The 20,453-nt window shown below is 43.4% G+C and overlaps 1 protein-coding gene across 3 annotated transcripts in view; it reads right to left on the minus strand.

Annotated features, from left to right (window-relative positions):
• Positions 1–524: 524 nt before the first annotated feature.
• ODF1 (outer dense fiber of sperm tails 1) overlaps positions 525–20,453 on the minus strand; it is a 72,024-nt gene continuing 52,095 nt past the window's right edge. For 2 of the 3 annotated variants that reach the window (XR_012637728.1, XR_012637729.1), the window contains exon 2: positions 788–924. Coding sequence is in view for 1 of the 3 variants with exons in the window: in XM_074942987.1 (XP_074799088.1) it covers positions 609–924; positions 4,284–4,579 (612 nt within the window). In the remaining 2 variants the exon portion in view is untranslated. Of the gene's footprint in view, positions 925–4,283; positions 4,635–20,453 lie in introns of those variants that run through there. The other variant, XM_074942987.1, reaches the window with a different exon arrangement.

Genomic DNA, 20,453 nt, shown 5'->3' on the forward strand with positions numbered 1-20,453 from the left:
AGGCTGGAAGCTGAAGCTACACATATTCCAACTAAAAATAACCATTAGAATTAGCCTTTGTTACAGCTTACCTAGGAATATGGTAGATTTCCCATCACTTGATGCCTTTAAATCAAGACTGCATGTTTTTCTAAAAGATATGCTATAACTCAAACAGAAATTATGGACTTGATGGAGGAATTATTGGGGGAAATTCTATGGCCTGTGTTATGCAAAAGGTCAGACTAGATGATAATAATGGTCCCTTCTAGGCTTAATCTCTGAAACAATGAGCAGTGGCAATGTCAGCTTCTGGAATTACGCTACACCTATATGGGTCTTTTATTACTTAACAAGTTACCATAGTTTAGTATTTCTAAACAATTTTTTATCTTCATATTGGATAATGTCCCTATTTCTTTTGACTGCTGACAAAGTCACAAGAAACCCTTCAAAATGAAACCAAAAGACTTGCACTCAAAAAAGTAGTTTTGCAGCACTATTGTTTGTTTCTAAACTGGTCAGAACAGTTGCCAACTTATGCTTAAAAGGTAGAGTTAAAAAACACCGGAGGAGGAATTTGTACTATGTAGATGTACAGTACTACTGCTGCTCAGAGTCCACTGTCTTCAAATTAGACTCAGGAGGCAAGGAAAACACTTGCGTGGAGTTTCAATCTTCACCATACTGCTAGGTCCTACAGTGTACATCACCTCCTCTTCATGTACCCCTGGAGGCAAGCTGATCTCCTTGGTAAGGTTTGTGTAGTTGTATTCCTTCCCTCTTAGGGTCCTATGCTCCTCCTCATGTTCAGCTGACACTTTAACCTTCCCATCTTTCACCTTCACTGTAACTTCCTCTGGGTCAAACCCCTTAACATCCATCAGAGCTAAAAGCTTATGGTCATGGCATGAGTTCAACATCCTATTAACTCTTCTTCGAATGCTGTAATAAAAAAAATAAAACAAATTTAGGTCACCAAAAATAAGAAGTCACCCATTCATCCAGACCACCTTAGAAGCTTTGGTCAAATTTTTGAAATTCCTGTTGCTGAGGTCCTCTCCCTTAGCTACTTTCATTAATAATCAGAAATTTATCCCTAGGAAGTATCAAAGTGATTCTTTGTTGTGGGTAAGAGCTGAGATTACTTAATTCAGACATCTGTGCCTCGGTCCTGGTTTGAAATCATACCAAGAGGGATATAATAATGTCAATAATAAAAAATCCCATATTTTCATATGAAGTAGCTTTATCTAGACCTTCAACCACATTTGAGGAGTTGATCTAGGAGTAAGCTGGAACAAAAGGTTCAATTTCTAAGATATCTAATTTTGACTGAAAAAGACCTTGATAAGGAAACAACCAAGATGAAAAGATGGGAGAGAGATCTGGACAAATAAATTGATCCGGATGAGTGGGTCTCTGTGGGAAATGGGATAAACATCTTCAATTTGTGCAGCACATAAAGAATTTTTAAATAAATTACTGTATGGATGGCATTTGACTCCAGTTAAGATCCATCATATGTTTTCTACTACAGAGGCACTCCGTTGGAAGGCTTGTGGGGAAAGAGGAATGTGCTTGTACATGTGGTGGTTGTATGCAGAAATTAGATGGTTTTGGGAGGAAATTATTAAAGACAAAATGCTGCCTTCCTGGAGATCCCCTGACTTGGTTACTTAATACTCCACTAAAGGATCTATACTTTAAACCAAATGACAAATTAATTTCTTATTGTTAGCAGCTAACTTTCTATGCCACATTATTACAAATGTGACACCTCCCCCTCCCCCGGAATTGTGGTATAGAAAAATATGGACTATCTTTGTAATAGAAAACCTCAAGTATGTACGCAAGAGGAGCACTAAAAAGAGGATAGGTATTTAGAAATTTGGTCACCCTTTCTAGCATACTCAAGAGAGGGGGGCTTCCCACCCAGCAAGACAAAATCTTTACCAGGTTATTTGAATAAGTAATATATGATGTAGTATTGTTAACATTTTAGTGTAACATTGCCTTAATAAAAAGTTTCAAAAAAATTTAAAAAAAACAGAGTTAAGATGAATTTTGTATACAGCATGGAATAAGAACACATTTATTTGATGACAAAGTAAATCCAAGTGTAGGGTCTATTCTCATATATTAATGGAGATAAGTTCATATTTTGATGCACACTACTTGTGGAATTGGCTACACCATCAATGAACAAACATCCATGTGCTTTGGTAATCGAGGGTTTGTGTGCTCTTCGGATGAGACAACTGTGAAGGTGAAGAGTTCTGTCACCCTAAACACACAACAGCCAGCACTCCCCATTAGCCAATAGACACCAATGCACGTCCACTTAAAAAATCATCCTAAATTGTCAAATGAATGGTTATAACTAATTACATTTTCAAGTGAGAAATTGTTAAATGTGATCTATACATGAGACACACTCTTTTGGCATGCACACACAAAATTAAATGTCTCCTGTGCAGAGCTAGGATGGTGGCTGATTGGACCATTAAAATAACAATTTACAATGTGAAATGACACTAATCAACCAAAAACATGACTCTCATTCAAACCACTTGCAAAATATCCAATAGAAGGTCCCAGCCTCAACTGTAACAAACTGAATGGGACATAAGATACCAAATTCAATAGATTGTGTGATGTCAGAGTATATAGGACAATAAACGATAAACTGGACACAGCAAGTCAGATGACTTTAGCAGTTTATTACCAGTGTAGCCCAGCTCCAGGAATATTATTCCTATTCTACAAAACTAAGATGATTCAATTTAGCACAACATTTAGAAATCTATTTTTCTTCCTTTGTGAGTTCATGAATTCTGTGCTGCTGCCTCCTTGGACTTTCTCGTCAATCACTTAAGGAGACTTAATCTTAGGTGAATAAATGTTGTGGAAAAGGAGTGATATGATTGGAAACTTACAGCATCCATATGGGTTTCAGTGTTCTCTGAGAGAGGATGATATTTGATTTTTCTAGACCAAACTTCTTCTCTCATGTGGTGACTACAGTCAGAGCAGTGCAAGCAGATGCATAATGAAAATGTAGCCAATTTCAGAAACAGGGTGGCAAGGATTACACTATGGACCTGATACTCGGGCAAAACTCTCATTGAAGTCATTGGCCCAGATCCTGGAGCCCTCAATCTGTTTTTACTCAGGCAAAACTTCACCGGGTTTTGCATGAGTTGCAACTTCAAAATTTGATGTTATGCATCAAATTCTGACTTGAATTCAGCTGGTGAAAATCCAGAGTATCTTCAAGTTCCAGCACCTCCTCCACCTCCTCCTGCAGCCTTTGGCATATGATGTGCAACGGGGCTGTGACTGCACTACAGCTATTCTAAGGTGGAGGAGCTGTTACAATGGAGAGAATTTAAAGCAGTCCCGAGGCTGCTCTCACTCCTTCTAGGGTTAGTGTAAAACCCAACCAGGGATCAAGGATCACTATACAGCTCCCCGGGGCTTCCCTCTCCTCCAGCTCTGTCGCATCCCGTGGAGACGGAGCGCAGCAGAGAATATAAGCCAATATTCAATCCTCTGTGTGTACTGGCAGCATCACATTTTTAACTGGCAAAAATCAAAACCTCACCTCCAAGCACAATATTTAACAGAAGTTTAAATTTTGGGTAGGGGAAAAACTGCAGGTAAATAAGATAAATTAAAATAATTTATTAATTAAAACCTACCAAAGTCCCCACCTCTTAATGAATATGCTTCTGTCTCTCTGGCAAAAGATTTCTTACCCCTTCTTGTTTCAGATTGCTCATTAACCTTTAACTCAAATGGCAAGTTTATCATTTATCACAGCTTCTCATTTAGAACTGGATTCTGATTTCCTTTATACCAGTGTAAATCTGGAGCGCGACTGAATTCAATTTCATAATAAATAATACCCAACTCTTAATAGATTGAGTTACTCTGGGTTTACAGTAATATCGGAATCTGGCCCAAGACTAGATCTATGTATTCTCATTTAGTTTTACACGTAGTCTGACATTTAATTTGTTGCCTTAAATATTTTTAAATGATATCCTATTTCTTTTCCATAGGAAGACTACAATATTTAACACTCAGGCACTGCTTATATAATTATCTCCATACCTTCTAGACAATGACATTACCATTTTTTTCAAACTCTTACAGTTCCTACATTTCCCTGAAATTGAGCTTTGTCTATTATCCTGTTTACCCATTTCAACTTTACTCAAAACTCAGCTGTCAAATTCCTTTAATTCAATTTAAAGAGTCCTACTGGCTATAGAAGGCTAATAAATAAGCTCATTTACCTGTCCAGTTCTCGCTCTGCCTCCAGTTTTGCTTTAATGGCTTTCTTCTCCCAAACTGTGAGGCAGGATGGTGGATGGCAATGTGGATGTATAGCACACAGGCAATGTGGATACGGGTGTACTTCACACTCACAGTGTGGATGCAGGTGTATATCACACAGGCAGTGTGGATGCAGGAGTGTATTGCATAGATAATGTGGATGCATGTCCATCAGCCTTATCTGTCTCCTTATTTCTCTATCTGCCTTTCTCAAATCTCGCTTGGCATCTTCCAAAAAGCGACAGCACAAAGACATCTTAAAGCTTTAAACCATATTAGCGTACGAGTACAACTTTTGATAACTTGCACTCGTGTGAGAAAAAATTGTCTTGCAAGCTCTGGCCAGAAGTTAGTTTTAAAAAACAAACTGCAGATGCTTTAGCTATATTCCAGCAGTCATTTTATGACATCAGCAGCCTGCAAACGTGTCACAATCCTGCAGTTGGCATGGGAACTTCAATCAGTGGCTGTCTCCCAGAAAGCTATTAAATGCAAAACACTACATGGATTAAACACTCTGGTTGGTATTTCATACCCACACAAGTTAGTCAGTTCAACATTTTGGTCAATTTATGGATTCCCCAGCAAGTGTAACTTGGCCCCATTGTACATACATATTATTTTGTGTCACTCTATATGGTGTCCACTTGTACTGTTTGCTCTAATAGAGTATTTTCTCACTTGTAAAGTTTCAATCACAGTATTGCATTAATATAGTAATTCACATTTATTTCCTCTTTTTTAAAATACAACATATGAACCAAAGCTGGGAGAATGTGCACAGGTGTTCTCAGCCCTTATATAGGCAAAATACTCCGTGGATCAAATCCTGAAGTCTTTATTCACTTCTTAACTCAGACTTTACTCAATCCCCGGTGGGGTTAGATGTGCTACCTGAAGCCTGCTGTTGTCCACAAATATTTATAACAGGGGATGGCACATTTTTTTGTAGTTTTTTTACAGCTGTTTTTAATGTTTTATTTTGTTTTCGTGCTTGCTGGTTTTGGCCTGCTTGCTGCTATGTTAGGAGAGTGGGAGCATTTTAAGGCTTTGTAGCTTTTTTTGCTTTTTTAAACTTGTTTTTGTTTTTTTTACTTGCCCTGCCAATTTTGTGGCATGTTGTTTGAACCATTTAACAGCCATGGTTATAGTTTGCAATATTTTACATTTTAAGGTTACATTTTTTGCCTTAGCCTTACAGACTTTATTTTATGTTTTTTCCCCACTATATTCTTAAAATTTATATGGACCTTTTTTGCTAGCAACCCAGCACATTCATACCTTATTACACTCTGTGGGGATTTGCAGGGAGGGATGAAGGGGTTTTTTTAGCTTGTAGTTTTTTGTTATGTTAGATTGCGATTTTTACAGAGGACAGCTTGCTTACATACCAGATCAGTAGTCGAGGGTTACCAGTGTGGTTACATGTTTGGCTGCGTGTGTGTTTTTTCTGTGTGCTGCCCCAGCTCTGCGCAGACAGCTGGCACAGCAGACCTCGAGTGAACCGCCCAATGACCACAAGATCCGTTAAGGTACAAAGGCACCCAGCCAGGTTTATTGTTGACAAAGCACGGTAATAGCACCTAGCAGACTCTATGAGGATACGTATGTCCGTGATGATGCATGCAGCTCAATGAATGACAGGCCTTTCCATTCCCCCCTTGGCTGGGCCAAGACACTCTTAGAGGTGCCTTTATATACCCTGACACAAACCAGTTATGTACTGCCCCTTGGGCATAATTAGTTACTGCCCCCTAATGTGGCTAATTATTACCCATTTTTTGGTTAATAAGTTTAATTAAAACATTTTTATTAACATGGTTTAATTAAAGTATTTTTATTTATCACACTGTTATGCTAACCTTATCTTTTAGAAGGGGGTCAGTGTGTTCCTGTTATCCTGGAGGAATGTTTTTGTAAACATCCTTTCTATTGGGATGTTTTGTTACCACTCTTCTGAAATTTGTTTGCGTAAGTACTTTGTGCCGAGCACTTCTTAAAAATGTGTGTTTCTGCACTATCAGCCCTGTTCTTGTCAGAGTCCGTAAACTTGCAAGCAGGCAGAGCCTGATGTTAGCTCACAGCCTAATTTTTGCTACCTTTGCTTTATATTAACAAAGCTTGCCCACTACTATAGCTCAGGCCTCATATCTCAGGCTTTCTTCCTACTACAGTTGGCTTTATAGACCCTGGAGGTCCTGGGCCATTGTCACAATTTGCCCCCACCTCTGTCTGTCAATGCCATATTTTTCCCATGGATGGTAATGCACATAAAGAGCTCTTAGGTCTTGCTCAATATTATTCATCCATGTTCTCATTGGCTGACCATGAAGATGGATACCCTAAGGTTGTTCTCCCAAGAGAGGCTTAGCTAGCCTGGCTTGTGTTGTCATAATTACACGCCCAGCCCACTGAACTTGTTGGAATTTCAACTCAATCCTTACTCAGGTCAAAATTGCCTCTGACTTCATTGCCTTCAGAGCCTCACGTGAGGAAGCCATGAGTTAAAAGTGTGAAAGGAACTTTGCCTGAACAGTAACACAATTACTATCCCTCTTAAAAAATTATTCCATCAATGTTCACCTCCTTGGTACTTTTGTTGCTTCACTTACCCCAATCTTGAAAAAAGAAAAAATGTAAATTAAAGAGAGATGTACTGTGTATGCTGATTTAAAGACAATGTGGTTATTGCTTAGAGTTACAGTGGATTGATTCCATTGTCAAAGTGGTATTTGAAGGTACAATGCAAGCACTTCTCTATGTATCTATCATGTGCTCATCCCTACAGTATCTGAAAAAGATTATGGCCCAGATTGCCAGCTATGTTACAGCCCCTTTATGCCAATGTAAAGCTAGGGAGTCCCAACCCCTAGCGAATATCTAGCTTAGGTAGATTTTTTATGTGGCATAGGGTTGGTAACAGCTCTACAGCCTAGGACGTGTAGCCAGGACATGGCAGGGTCAAGGGGGAAATGGCTAGATGCACTCCAGCGATTTTCAGCTGCCAGAACAGCCTGTTGGGGCTGAGGGCAGCCAAGTCTAAATTAGAGTATCCCTGAGGCTGCTCTGACTTACACCTAGGGTTAAACAGGGCCCTGGCTGGCCTGAGAATATGAAGACATGCAAAAGTGGCATCAAACCACTTTTGTCACCACCAGAGCCTATGCTGAGCACAACGTGACTGTAACTGAGAAACTGGCCCTTTTTATTGGTTATTTGGAGACTTTCAGTTTGTATTATTTGGAGTTCAATTATTTAGGTTTAATACTTTTGTACTAACTGGAAAAGGCTATTTGTTATTGTAAATAGTTTCCCATTTTTTTGTACGTTAATGCTCTGTGCATGTCTTAGTAGGGGAGGCATGTTTCAAAATTGTCAAGAATGTTCAGACAAGGATGCCTTCATTTAGGAACTAAATCTATAGGAGTCATTAAGGTGGCTTAGTTCAGGCACTTAAGATTGAAAATTTTGGCCTTGAAAAATAAAATGATCATTTATTGTTTTCATGCTCATCTACCTTAGTGACCGGGATGTGGGTGGTAGTGCCTAGTGGTTGGAGCGCGAGTCATTGGTCATTAGTGTTAGAGCTGGAGTCACAGGCCAGGCTCCTGAGCCAATGCTCATAGCTGGAGTCAGAACCCAGAGTCAGAGGCCAGATCTGAAGCCAGAAATCAGAGCCAAGGGTCAGCATTGAGTTCCCTGACGTGAGACAAGGCAGGGGCAAGACTGGGAACAAGGAACTACTGCAGCTGTGGGCAAGCATTTTGAGCAGTAGCTAAACTGCTGCTGGGATTAAGAGCCACTTTGCAGACCCTTCTTATCAGTCAGGCAGTGTAGCCAATCAGGCAGCCTATTATAGGCCAGCTGCATTTTTTAGTTGCCTGGAGACTGGTTCTGATTCCTGACACTAGTACCTAAATAGTTCAAATAATATCAGCTGATCCAGGTACTCCCCTTTGTACCTGACTTTTACAGCTCTTGCATCACAGGCTCTCTTACTCAAAGTATCACATCAACAATGAGTAACATCATATAAGAGTACATGATATTTCAGTCAACAAGAGAACAAGGAACAAACTGTATAACCCATTCAGAATATAGAAGCATTTATTTGAGATGACAGTTCTACCTTTTCAATACAACAGTATGATGAATAGTAATGTCCATTTGCTCAGTGAACTTTGGAGCAATTTTCTGAAGCAGCATTATGATAAAGGTTTGTGAGTCACAAGCTGATGCCTTTAAGGACTTTTGCAACTACGATCTTTCTCATGTTGTTGCATCAGTTGTTGCTGTAAATGACACGTATGAGTTCTAATCTCAGCTGGATGCTACTAGCATTGTTATAGATTTGCCAGACTCACGGGGGGGGGAGAACACGCTGGCATAGCTAAAAGTAATTGTGAGCAGCATAACTCAAAGAAGGTTTAAAGCTAATACTGCTAGTTAATTATCAGTCCACAAGGGTTTATTCCACTCTGCAAGGCATTTTCTAGCTCAGTTCTTCTAGGTGACTGAGCTAATAGCTCAGGAATTGCCACAGCCTAAGTCTATCAGATACTGAACATGCCATCTAACTGAAAGCCATTTTCTGCTGTTCTAGAATAGCCCTGCTGAACATGTTAAGCAGGATGGGAAACACGAAAGGACTCCTGCATTGTTAAGAAGTTGACTGAGGCCTTATCAAAAGAAGTGGAACATGTTCCTTTGAGGTGTCTGACAAAACATCCCTTTCCCCAGATGCTATAATGAAGGTGGGCTGATTGAACCTGAAGAACTGATGCCATATATTAATGATGGCAACATCAGAAAATTTCCCTGTAATCAACCATATGCTAGAATGCATTGACCTTGATGAGCATATTCAGAGAGGTGACTAATGTTAGGTGCCAGTGTTACAGGAGGAAGAACTGAAAAATGGGATAACAGAGTGGGCCTGCTTCCCCACTGTCCTGCACTGTGTGTTCTCACTTACACCTGTGCAAAGTAAGTGTCCAGGGCTATCTTTCTGACCCACACTGCACTCCCTCTGCACCTGGGTCAATCACAGCACAAGGTGCAAGACAGTGGAGAATTAGGCCCAAAGTGGTGACTTGATTTTCAAAAGAAAAGCTGTGTTTTTAAACCATTAAGGACCCACACAAGTTATTACTTTTCTGGGGTTTTACCCCAGCTTCAAGCACTTCAGGGAAACAAATGCCAGCTTACCATGGAGAGCTGCCACCTGATGCAAGAGTTTGCTTCTGAAGCCACCCACTGTTGCACCAGATAGAGGTGAGCCGGCCTCCTCCCATGGGCTGAGCAAATTGAACACCATGTCCCTGCAATGCTTCCAGACCTGTCAGTCAGATGACTGAGGGGGAAATCCTTGTCTAGAGGAAGATGAGGTGCAACAGGACAGCCCAAGTGGAGGTAAGTTGTTAAAAGCAGGAAAATAAATTCCTTGAAACTTTATTTTGGCTCTCAGAACTTCTTCCCCATTTTGTCCCTCAGGGCCTCATCTCAGGGATGCCTTCATTGTTAAAAAAAACAAAACTCCAAATAGAATCTAATTTTTTCCATCAGTGCTACGTCTCCTTTCATCACTGCTGAGAGATGCACAATGCTCTGTTGGCTTCACAGGCTGTGTCCTCTGCCTCTCTACACTTCTGGCCTTTGCCACCCCAGACAGTGAAAGATCAGCCCTAAAAATCAGACCCAGCTGGAACGGGGCGGGGGTGGGCACGGGACCATGGCCCTCCCACTTTTTGAAAGTGGGCAGGCCTGGCCCATCCTCTTTCCACCACAGGACCCACCCCTACCCCTCTTCTTTCCCCCCAAAGCCCCATGGCAGCTGGAGCCTGGCTGGGGAGCCCGGGCAGCTGTGAACCCTCCACCTGCCTGGGGTGGGCCCCCCTCGACCAAGAGCAGTCTCCAGCTTATGTCCCTGCTCCCTGGGATCCTGCCCAGAGCAGGTGGAGGGTCTGCGTCTCCCCACAGCTGCCTGCACGGCTCTTACCATGACTGGGCTGCGGCTCCAAGGCCCCGTCCCCAGCTGGAGCCGGGTCGCAGGCAGCTGTGGGGAGCCACAGACCCTCCATCTGCCCTGGGGTGGGGCCTCAGAGGAGGAGAGGAAGGGCAGGGGTGGGGCCACAGAGGGGACAAGGGCACCTAGGCCCCCCACTTTTGGAAAGTCTTTGCTGCCCCTGAAAGCTCTAACAATGGATGCATTGGTTGGCCTGCTAATTGTTTGTGTATTTGTAGAGTATGCCTGCTGTAATATGACCATTTCAAAAATAAAATGTATTTGTTTATAAAAGCCAAATACCTGTTTACATACAGATATTTTGTAACCGTAGTAAGATACTCCAGGGTGCAGGACTGAAATTAGCAACAGGCAACCCAGGTGATGGGCTGGGTGCCAGGCTCGGGGCGGGCGGGGGGGGGGGTGCGCCAGGCTCTGTGTGCTGTTTTTGTTGTTAGCGACAAAAGGGAAAAAATAGAAAGTTTGAAGTAAAATGTTTCCAGGTATTCCATATGTGGATTCATTTTTCACTAATCTCCCAAAATGTTCTAGACATTTGTAGAATCTCATGAAACCTTCCAGACTTTCCAAGACCTACATTTTTCTTGAACTGTCCTAGCCCTGGTCTACACTAGGACTTTAGGTCGAATTTAGCAGCGTTAAATCGATGTAAACCTGCGCCCGTCCACACGATGAAGCCCTTTATTTCGACTTAAAGGACTCTTAAAATCGATTTCCTTACTCCACCCCTGACAAGTGGATTAGCGCTTAAATCGGCTTTGCCGGGTCGAATTTGGGGTACTGTGGACACAATTCGACGGTATTGGCCTCTGGGAGCTATCCCAGAGTGCTCCATTGTGACCGCTCTGGACAGCACTCTCAACTCAGATGCACTGGCCAGGTGGACAGGAAAAGAACCACGAACTTTTGAATCTCATTTCCTGTTTGGCCAGCGTGGCAAGCTGCAGGTGACCATGCAGAACTCACCATGATGGAGTCCCAGAATCACAAAAGAGCTTCAGCATGGACTGAATGGGATGTATGGGATCTGATCGCTGTATGGGGAGAGGAATCCGTGCTATCAGAACTCCGTTCCAGTTTTCGAAATGCCAAAACATTTGTCAAAATCTCCCAGGGCATGAAGGACAGAGGCCATAACAGGGACCCGAAGCAGTGCCGCGTGAAACTGAAGGAGCTGAGGCAAGCCTACCAGAAAACCAGAGAGGCGAACGGCCGCTCCGGGTCAGAGCCCCAAACATGCCGCTTCTATGATGAGCTGCATGCCATTTTAGGGGGTTCAGCCACCACTACCCCAGCCGTGTTGTTTGACTCCTTCAATGGAGATGGAGGCAACACGGAAGCAGGTTTTGGGGACGAAGAAGATGATGAGATTGTAGATAGCTCACAGCAAGCAAGCGGAGAAACCGGTTTTCCCAACAGCCAGGAACTGTTTCTCACCCTGGACCTGGAGCCAGTACCCCCCGAACCCACCCAAGGCTGCTTCCTGGACCCAGCAGGCGGAGAAGGGACCTCCGGTGAGTGTACCTTTTAAAATACCATACATGGTTTAAAAGCAAGCATGTGAAAGGATTAATTTGCCCTGGCATTCACGGCTCTCCTGGATGTACTCCCAAAGCCTTTGCAAAAGGTTTCTGGGGAGGGCAGCCTTATTGCGTCCTCCATGGTACGACACTTTACCACTCCAGGCCAGTAACACGTACTCGGGAATCATTGTACAACAAAGCATTGCAGTGTATGTTTGCTGGCGTTCAAACAACATCCGTTCTTTATCTCTCTGTGTTATCCTCAGGAGAGTGAGATATCATTCATGGTCACCTGGTTGAAATAGGGTGCTTTTCTTCAGGGGACACTCAGAGTTGCCCACTCCTGCTGGGCTGTTTGCCTGTGGCTGAACAGAAATGTTCCCCGCTGTTAGCCACGGGGAGGGGGGAGGTTGAGGGGGTAGCCAAGCGGTGGGGGGAGGCAAAATGCAACCTTGTAACGAAAGCACATGTGCTATGTATGTAATGTTAACAGCAAGGTTTACCCTGAAAGAGTGTAGCCACTGTTTTATAAAATGTGTCTCTTTAAATACCGCTGTCCCTTTTTTTTCCCTCCACCAGCTGCATGTGTTTCAATGATCACAGGATTTTCTCCTTCCCAGAGGCTAGTGAAGATTAGAAAGAAAAAAACGCACTCATGATTAAATGTTCTCTGAGCTCATGCTGTCCTCCCACACTGACAGAGCACAGACGAATGCGTGGAGGCAAATAATGTCAGAGTGCAGGAAAGCACAAAATGACCGGGAGGAGAGGTGGCGGGCTGAAGAGAGGGCTGAAGCTCAAATGTTGCAGCAGCATGATGAGAGGAGGCAGGATTCAATTCTGAGGCTGCTGGAGGATCAAACCAGTATGCTCCAGTGTATGGTTGAACTGCAGCAAAGGCAGCTGGAGCACAGACTGCCACTACAGCCCCTGTGTAACCAACCGCCCTCCTCCCCAAGTTCCATAGCCTCCACACCCAGATGCCCAAGAACGCGGTGGGGGGCCCTCCGGCCAACCAGCCACTCCAGCACAGAGGATTGCCCCAAAAAAAAGAAGGCTGGCATTCAATAAATTTTAAAGTCGTAAGTTTTAAAGTGCTGTGTGGCATTTTCCTTCCCTCCTCCACCACCCCTCCTGGGCTACCTTGGTAGTCATTCCCCTATTTGTGTGATGAATGAATAAAGAATGCATGAATGTGAAGCAACAGTGACTTTATTGCCTCTGCAAGCGGTGATCGAAGGGAGGAGGGGAGGGTGGTTAGCTTACAGGGAAGTAGAGTAAACCAAGGGGCGGGGGGTTTCATCAAGGAGAAACAAACAGAACTTTCACACTGTAGCCTGGCCAGTCAGGAAACTGGTTTTCAAAGCTTCTCTGATGCGTACCACGCCCTCCTGTGCTCTAACCACCCTGGTGTCTGGCTGCGCGTAACCAGCAGCCAGGCGATTTGCCTCAACCTCCCACCATAAACATCTCCCCCTTACGCTCAGAGATATGGTGGAGCACACAGCAAGCAGTAATAACAGTGGGAATATTGGTTTTGCTGAGGTCTAAGCGAGTCAGTAAACTGCGCCAGCGTGCCTTTAAATGTCCAAATGCACATTCTACTACCATTCTGCACTTGCTCAGCCTGTAGTTGAACAGCTCCTGACTACTGTCCAGGCTGTCTGTGTACAGCTTCATGAGTCATGGCATTAAGGGGTAGACTGGGTCCCCAAGGATAACTATAGGCATTTCAACATCCCCAACAGTTATTTTCTAGTCTGGGAATAAAGTCCCTTCCTGCAGCTTTTGAAACAGACCAGAGTTCCTGAAGATGCGAGCGTCATGTATCTTTCCCGGCCATCCCACGTTGATGTTGGTGAAACATCCCTTGTGATCCACCAGAGCTTGCAGCACTATTGAAAAGTACCCCTTGCAGTTTATATACTCACCGGCTTGGTGCTCTGGTGCCAAGATAGGGATATGGGTTCCGTCTATGGCCCCACCACAGTTAGGGAATCCCATTGCAGCAAAGCCATCCACTATGACCTGCACATTTCCCACGGTCACTACCCTTGATATCAGCAGATCTTTGATTGCGTGGGCTGCTTGCATCACAGCAGCCCCCACGGTAGATTTGCCCACTCCAAATTGATTCCCAACTGACCAGTAGCTGTCTGGCGTTGCAAGCTTCCACAGGGCTATCGCCACTTGCTTCTCAACTGTGAGGGCTGCTCTCATTTTGGTATTCATGCGCTTCAGGGCAGGCGAAAGCAAGTCAAAGTTCCATGAAAGTACCCTTATGCATGCGAAAGTTTCGCAGCCACTGGGAATCGTCCCAGACCTGCAACGCTATGCGGTCCTACCAGTCTGTGCTTGCTTCCTGAGCCCAGAATCGGCATTCCACAGCATGAACCTACCCCATTAGCACCATGATCCATGCATGGGCAGGGCCCATGCTTTCAGAGAAATCTGTGTCCATGTCCTGATCACTCACGTGACCGTGCTGATGTCGCCTACTCACCCGGTATCGCTTTGCCAGGTTCTGGTGCTGCATATACTGCTGGATAATGCGTGTGGTGTTTAATGTGCTCCTAATTGCCAAAGTGAGCTGACTGGCCTCCATGCTTGCCTTGGTATGGCGTCTGCACAGAAAAAAGGCGTGGAATGATTGTCTGCCATTGCGAGGGGCGACTGATGACACGGCTTACAGGGTTGGCTTCAGGGAGCTAAAATCAACAAAGGGGGTGGCTTTATATCAAGGAGGACTTCACGAAGGGTTCCAATAAGAAATGGTGCACCTAAGTTATTGTTCTTATTGGAACAAGGAGGTTAGTCTGGCCTCTGATTGATACATGGCTAGATTTACCTCACTGCACCTTCTCTGCGAGTGACTGCAGTGTGACCTAAAGGAATGAGTCCCCTAGACGGGGCGGGGGGGGGGGGGGGGAAGGAGAAGCAAATGAGTACAAAACAAATCTGGTCTATTTCTTGTTTTGATCCACTCCATCTATCTTTTACATCTTTGGCTGGCAGCAGACGGTGTAGAAGGACTGCAAGCCACCCACATCTCATGGCTGCTCGGCAGAAGATGGTACAGTACGACTGCTAGCAATCCTTATCGCCTGCCTGCTCACCATAAGATGGTTCAATAGGACTGACTGCAGGACTAAAGAGAATGACCTGGTCAAGTCACTCCAAATTTAGTCCCTGCGCCCATGTCTGCCCAGGCACTCCTGGCCGATGTGGCCAGAAGCACCTCTGACATGACGATGACGGCTACCAGTCCTACTGTACCGTCTGCTGCCACAAGGCAATGGGTTGATGCTGCTGTGTAGCAATGCAGTACCACGTCTGCCAGCACCCAGGAGACATACGGTGACGGTTACCTGAGCAGGCTCCATGCTTGCCGTGGTATGGCATCTGAACAGGTAACTCAAGAAAAAAGGTGCGAAATGATTGTCTGCTGCTGCTTTCACGGAGGGAGGGAACGGGGGCCTGACGATATGTACCCAGAACCACCCGCGACAATGTTCTAGCCCCATTAGGATCTCAACACACAGAATTCCAATGGGCAGCAGAGACTGCGGGATAGCTACCCACAGTGCAACGCTCCGGAAGTCGACGCTTGCCTCAGTACTGTGGAAGCACTCCGCCGAGTTAATGCGCTTAGAGCATTTTCTGTGGGGGACACACACACTTGAATATATAAAACCGATTTCTAAAAAAATGACTTCTATAAAATTTGACCTAATTTTGTCGTGTAGACATACCCGTAGACTGTTGTGAGCCATGCCTTCGCAGGGACATAAGGGGTGGGGCGTTGCCAGTCAGTGAGATATAAGAACCAAGTGAAGAGAGAGCCACATGTGATGTTGTGAACCTGGTTTTATTGTGAAAGTGTGAAAGTGTACTTGTGTTTTAAGACTTGGTGTGCATGTAGTGACTAATCAAGGACATATTTAATCAGATGCCAGAGATCTCAAACCTCAATCTATGCGACAATATAAAATACTGTTACTTCTTTTGCCCTGCTGAACACAATATTTGAGGACTTTTTAAGACTGAGAAACATTGACTTTTGCTCTCTCACTAATGCTTTGTTTTTCCTGGTTGAAAATAAAGATACCCCCAAGAAGCCTTCAGATGCTCAGTATTGGAAGCAAAAGTTCGGTTACAATCTAGTTTGTAGCAAGGGGTAAATCGGATGGGAAATGATTTTTTTGTATTTGCTTATATATGGCATGAATAAATACAGATTTACTGATCCTAGCATGCAAATTTATCGTCTTATATGACAAGGATGAATCATGCATGCAAAGCGTGCATCAGAGTCATGAAATGGGCTACAAATGTGAAAAAAATAAGGTATTAGATAGGTAACAAATGGTAGGGGGTGGAGTGCTGAAAACACTCTTCACCTGGGGTGCCATTTGGTCTAGGGCCAGTCCTGCCAAGATGTGTCATGCTCAGGTATTGTCCCTTCTTGGGTGGTTACTGCACTTAGACTAGGTAGCCTGAACCCTCTAAACTTTCCAGGGATAGGACATTCACAAGAGCTCAGCAGTGTCCCAATTCTACTCCCCATTGAGCTCAATGGTACAGATCCTGTTGACTTAAATGGGAGCAGAGTTAGGACAGTGCTGAACTCTGAATATGCCATCCAAGGTTCACAACCTTTTCTCTTTGAGAACTCCACCCTCAAGATCTTGGACCAAATTCAAAGGCAAATCTAAGAGAGTTTAAGTCTAGAGGGAGCCTAAATTGGAAATTTATGTCTTTTCAGCCCCCACCCCCACCCCAGCATGTATATTGCACCAGTTTAGACTCTGATATACTCACCACCACTGATCAATATCTAACTTACACCCCTCCTTACACATCGCCTCTGAGTTGGATATTCAGAGGATAAGAGCATCTAAACTGCTGTAACCCATCTGCTGAATGTCCAGAAGAGAGGAGCACAGCAAGAAAAGCAATTAACAGGAGGATGTAAGGAGGGCATGAGGCCATATTCTGCAGGCTTCTCCATATGTTACTTACATCTGTTTATATACCAACTTACTGAAATATAAAGAAGCTTATCAGTCTACAACAGTCTTACTGAGCACAACGGTGTTGGACACCCTCTTACCCTTCGCTTCTGAATTTGTAACTGAATGACTGTTTGTAGCAGTAGGTCACAACTGTCTCCTTCTGGAGTGTGTCCAAGCTGCTCTTGGTTGGCCAGAGTGGTTGTTGCACTCCATCCCCCTTGAGGATGAGTGTTTAGTTCTTTGGCTGACAGAGAGTCAGAGACTGAGTTTGGGTACTGAAGTTAAGAGTCATATGTTGTGTTACTGCTAGACTGCATGGCCATCACAAAGACCAGATATCTCAGGCAAGAAGTTTACTTCCTTAGCAGAAGGCAACCTTCTCCAGATTATGGCAGGGTTTTAACGGGCTTTTCCTGAAATCTACTTGTGCGAGTGGCAAAAAACTTAAGGGATGAACCTGCTCTTGGGAAGGACATTTTACTACTGCCCACCATGGTTATTCCTTTGTGACTAATGGCCAAAATAGCATCAGACTAGAAGATTTCACAATAGAAAAGTAAACAGTATCTGAGTACATCTGTGGCAATGGACACTCACCTGTTGATAAGACTCTCTAAAGTTGGCATGCTAGTATTTTGCCGGAGGCCTCTGTCAAGGACAACATTTATTTGTTGAAAGAGGTAAAGTGATCCCATTGTTTACAATGTTGCTGTGAAATTCTCGAGTTTAGGCCAGGTCTACACTACAGATTTATACTGGTATAACTACGTTGCTCAGGGGTGTGAATTTATATGGACCTAACCCCACCATGTAGACAACACTATGCTGGTGGGAGGTGAACTACCTACACCAATGGGAAAAGCTCTTCCATCAGCATAGTAGCTTCACCTGAGCACTACAGCTGCCCTGCTGATGCAGCATTTTACGTGTAGACCTGCCTTGAGAGTCACCTTTCCTTACTGTTTGAAGCATATGAATGACTATTACTATAATAGGTTTCAGAGTAGCAGCCGTGTTAGTCTGTATTCGCAAAAAGAAAAAGGAGTACTTGTGGCACCTTCGAGACTAACCAATTTATTTGAGCATAAGCTTTCGTGAGCTACAGCTCACTTCATCGGATGAGCTGTAGCTCACGAAAGCTTATGCTCAAATAAATTGGTTAGTCTCGAAGGTGCCACAAGTCCTCCTTTGTCTTTTTATTATAATTATAAATTTCTGTAGTACTTTGCATACATCGAAAGAGAAATGTTTTCTGCCCCAAAGCCTACAATCTAATTAGGACAAGACAATTCAGGGTTAACTTCTCACTTGTGGGAGGATATTATGCACAGCTGTGGTCAAAGAGGCAATGTGACTAGAAAGGGGGCCTGAGGAGCAGCACAGAGAACTAAACCATCTATGTGGACACACTGCAACCTGTAGGATTTCCTGTAGCACATGTTACTCTTGTTTTTCCCAGCTATTATATTAGTTAAACGTCAATGTTCAATGCTAAAACCACAAAGAAAACAAAACTGTTAAGGTTATTTAAGGGGAACACCTGCCCACACAAACCCTTCAAAGTGAGGAAATGTAGAGTTAATGTAAACTTACTCAGTACACCATAATTCCCAAATATCACATTTGCCAGAGTCACTCGCCCCTCCCTCTATATATGTTCCATCACCTCCAATATGTACACCAGCACTATGCATGGACCATATTCCCTGACTTTGCACTATAACAGAAAACCTTAACACTGATGTTGCTGAGGTAGAGTTAACTGTATGACTTGTTATTGTCTCAAGGCTGGCTTTGCAACAAATCTAAAGAGAGAGATAATATTATGATAAAAATCACCCTTAAAATTATCCACAACATTTTCCGTATATATTATTCAAAAAATTATAACTTCATTCAAAGACAGCCAGTGTGTGAACAATCCCTGTTTCTTCACCTTTCTGACTTGGATTTTTTTCTCTTTAAAATTCTAATGTTCTCCAGCATCTTTGACTCCACTTGAAAGATCCTGTCAGGAGTTCTGTCTCGCATAGTAAGATTTTGAATAATTTATTTCATACAGGAGGTTTTCTTTGCCAAGTCATATCTGAAGCAATGAGATCTAGAACAAACCATTCAAACAAAGTACTGAGCTAAATCTTTCTGACAGAATCTTAGGGGTGCAGCTGGCACACGCTAATTTTAATGAAAGAAACTGAACAAATGAATGTGTTAAAACATTGCATTTGTGAATGAAAAAAATCTCAAATGCAAAAATAACTGAGTTAAACCTGCCTTGATTCATTTCCAATAACTGGGACTAGGTACATTACAACACATGAGGCCCAGACTCAATGAGCCTAGCACAGGCAGGTAAACCCCACATCCCTATTCTAGCCTGGGGGAGTATTCCCCATGAAGGGGGGCTGGTGATCTCATCCTCCCTCAGCATTCTCATGAGGAAGAGGAGCAGCATTAGTGTACAGCCAGGACTCCACACGAGCCAGCAGAAGCTGCTATGGATATGCTGAACCAGCACATCTCCTGCCATACCCCCTCCCAAACAGCACTGGCCACTTTTTTGGCTAGGCGGGCTCCCCACCTGTTATACACTGCAAAGAGTGATTGCTGGTGCTTTCTGCTGACAGTTTCCTCATCTGGCAGATTTTCCATTTAGCTAGACTCACTCCCTCGACAAGCAGAATCTAGCCCGTAATACTTTACTTAAAGGTCCTGGAACTCTGGGCAACCACCACTGCATACCCAGAATGATTCTTTACGGCTATGGAGTGCTACAGTGCTTAGAGGCAATGGGACTGAATGAAGAGTGCTGTGGCTAATGTACAAGGACCTTTCTGTTGTGAGTTTAACTATTTTTTAAATAATGTGAAAATATTGTTCATGGCTTAATTTAATTGCCTTAGCCGTGTAACTTGTTACATTACAGCACACGTTGCACTAAATAAATTATTATGAAATGCTGCTTAATAAAAAGGATAGTTTCTTCATACAAGATGTTTTTACGTAGCATGAGAATTCCACCAGAATATGTCTTAAGCTCTTATGCAGTCTAATGGAATTCATATCACTTATTGTGTTGATGATTTGAACTATTCCACATCTGAAAAAATGAAATGCTTCTCTGTGGCATCTTGGCCCCTGCCACAATATTCAGTCAACAGTCCACTGCACAGCGTGGGGGGACTATTACAATAACCAGCATCAGCAACAGTCACAAAGCCATTAGGATCATATGATCCTGGTCAGTTTCCCTCAGAAAAAAAGATTCCACAAATAAAGCACTGCTATTTACAGTCCAAGTGCTACTCTCTTGCTGTGGATAGCAGCCTTACCCAGATAGAGGAAAAGGAGGAAATGAAAATTAAGCAGGTTTAAAGTCTGGGATTTTCAATATTCAGCCTTGGACAAGTGCCATGAAAGAACTGCCAGAGTGAGGGACAAGGGTATCCTATTGACCGTGCTTTAAACCACTGAAAAGCTGAGAATCTCAGCTTGCCAAATATATAAATCATTCCCTTCTAGCCCTGTCAGGTCATGATACAGCTAACAAAAAAAAAAAAAAAAAAA

This window comes from Natator depressus, chromosome 2 (genome assembly GCF_965152275.1).
Source record: "Natator depressus isolate rNatDep1 chromosome 2, rNatDep2.hap1, whole genome shotgun sequence".
NCBI classification, from domain to species: Eukaryota; Metazoa; Chordata; order Testudines; family Cheloniidae; genus Natator; species Natator depressus.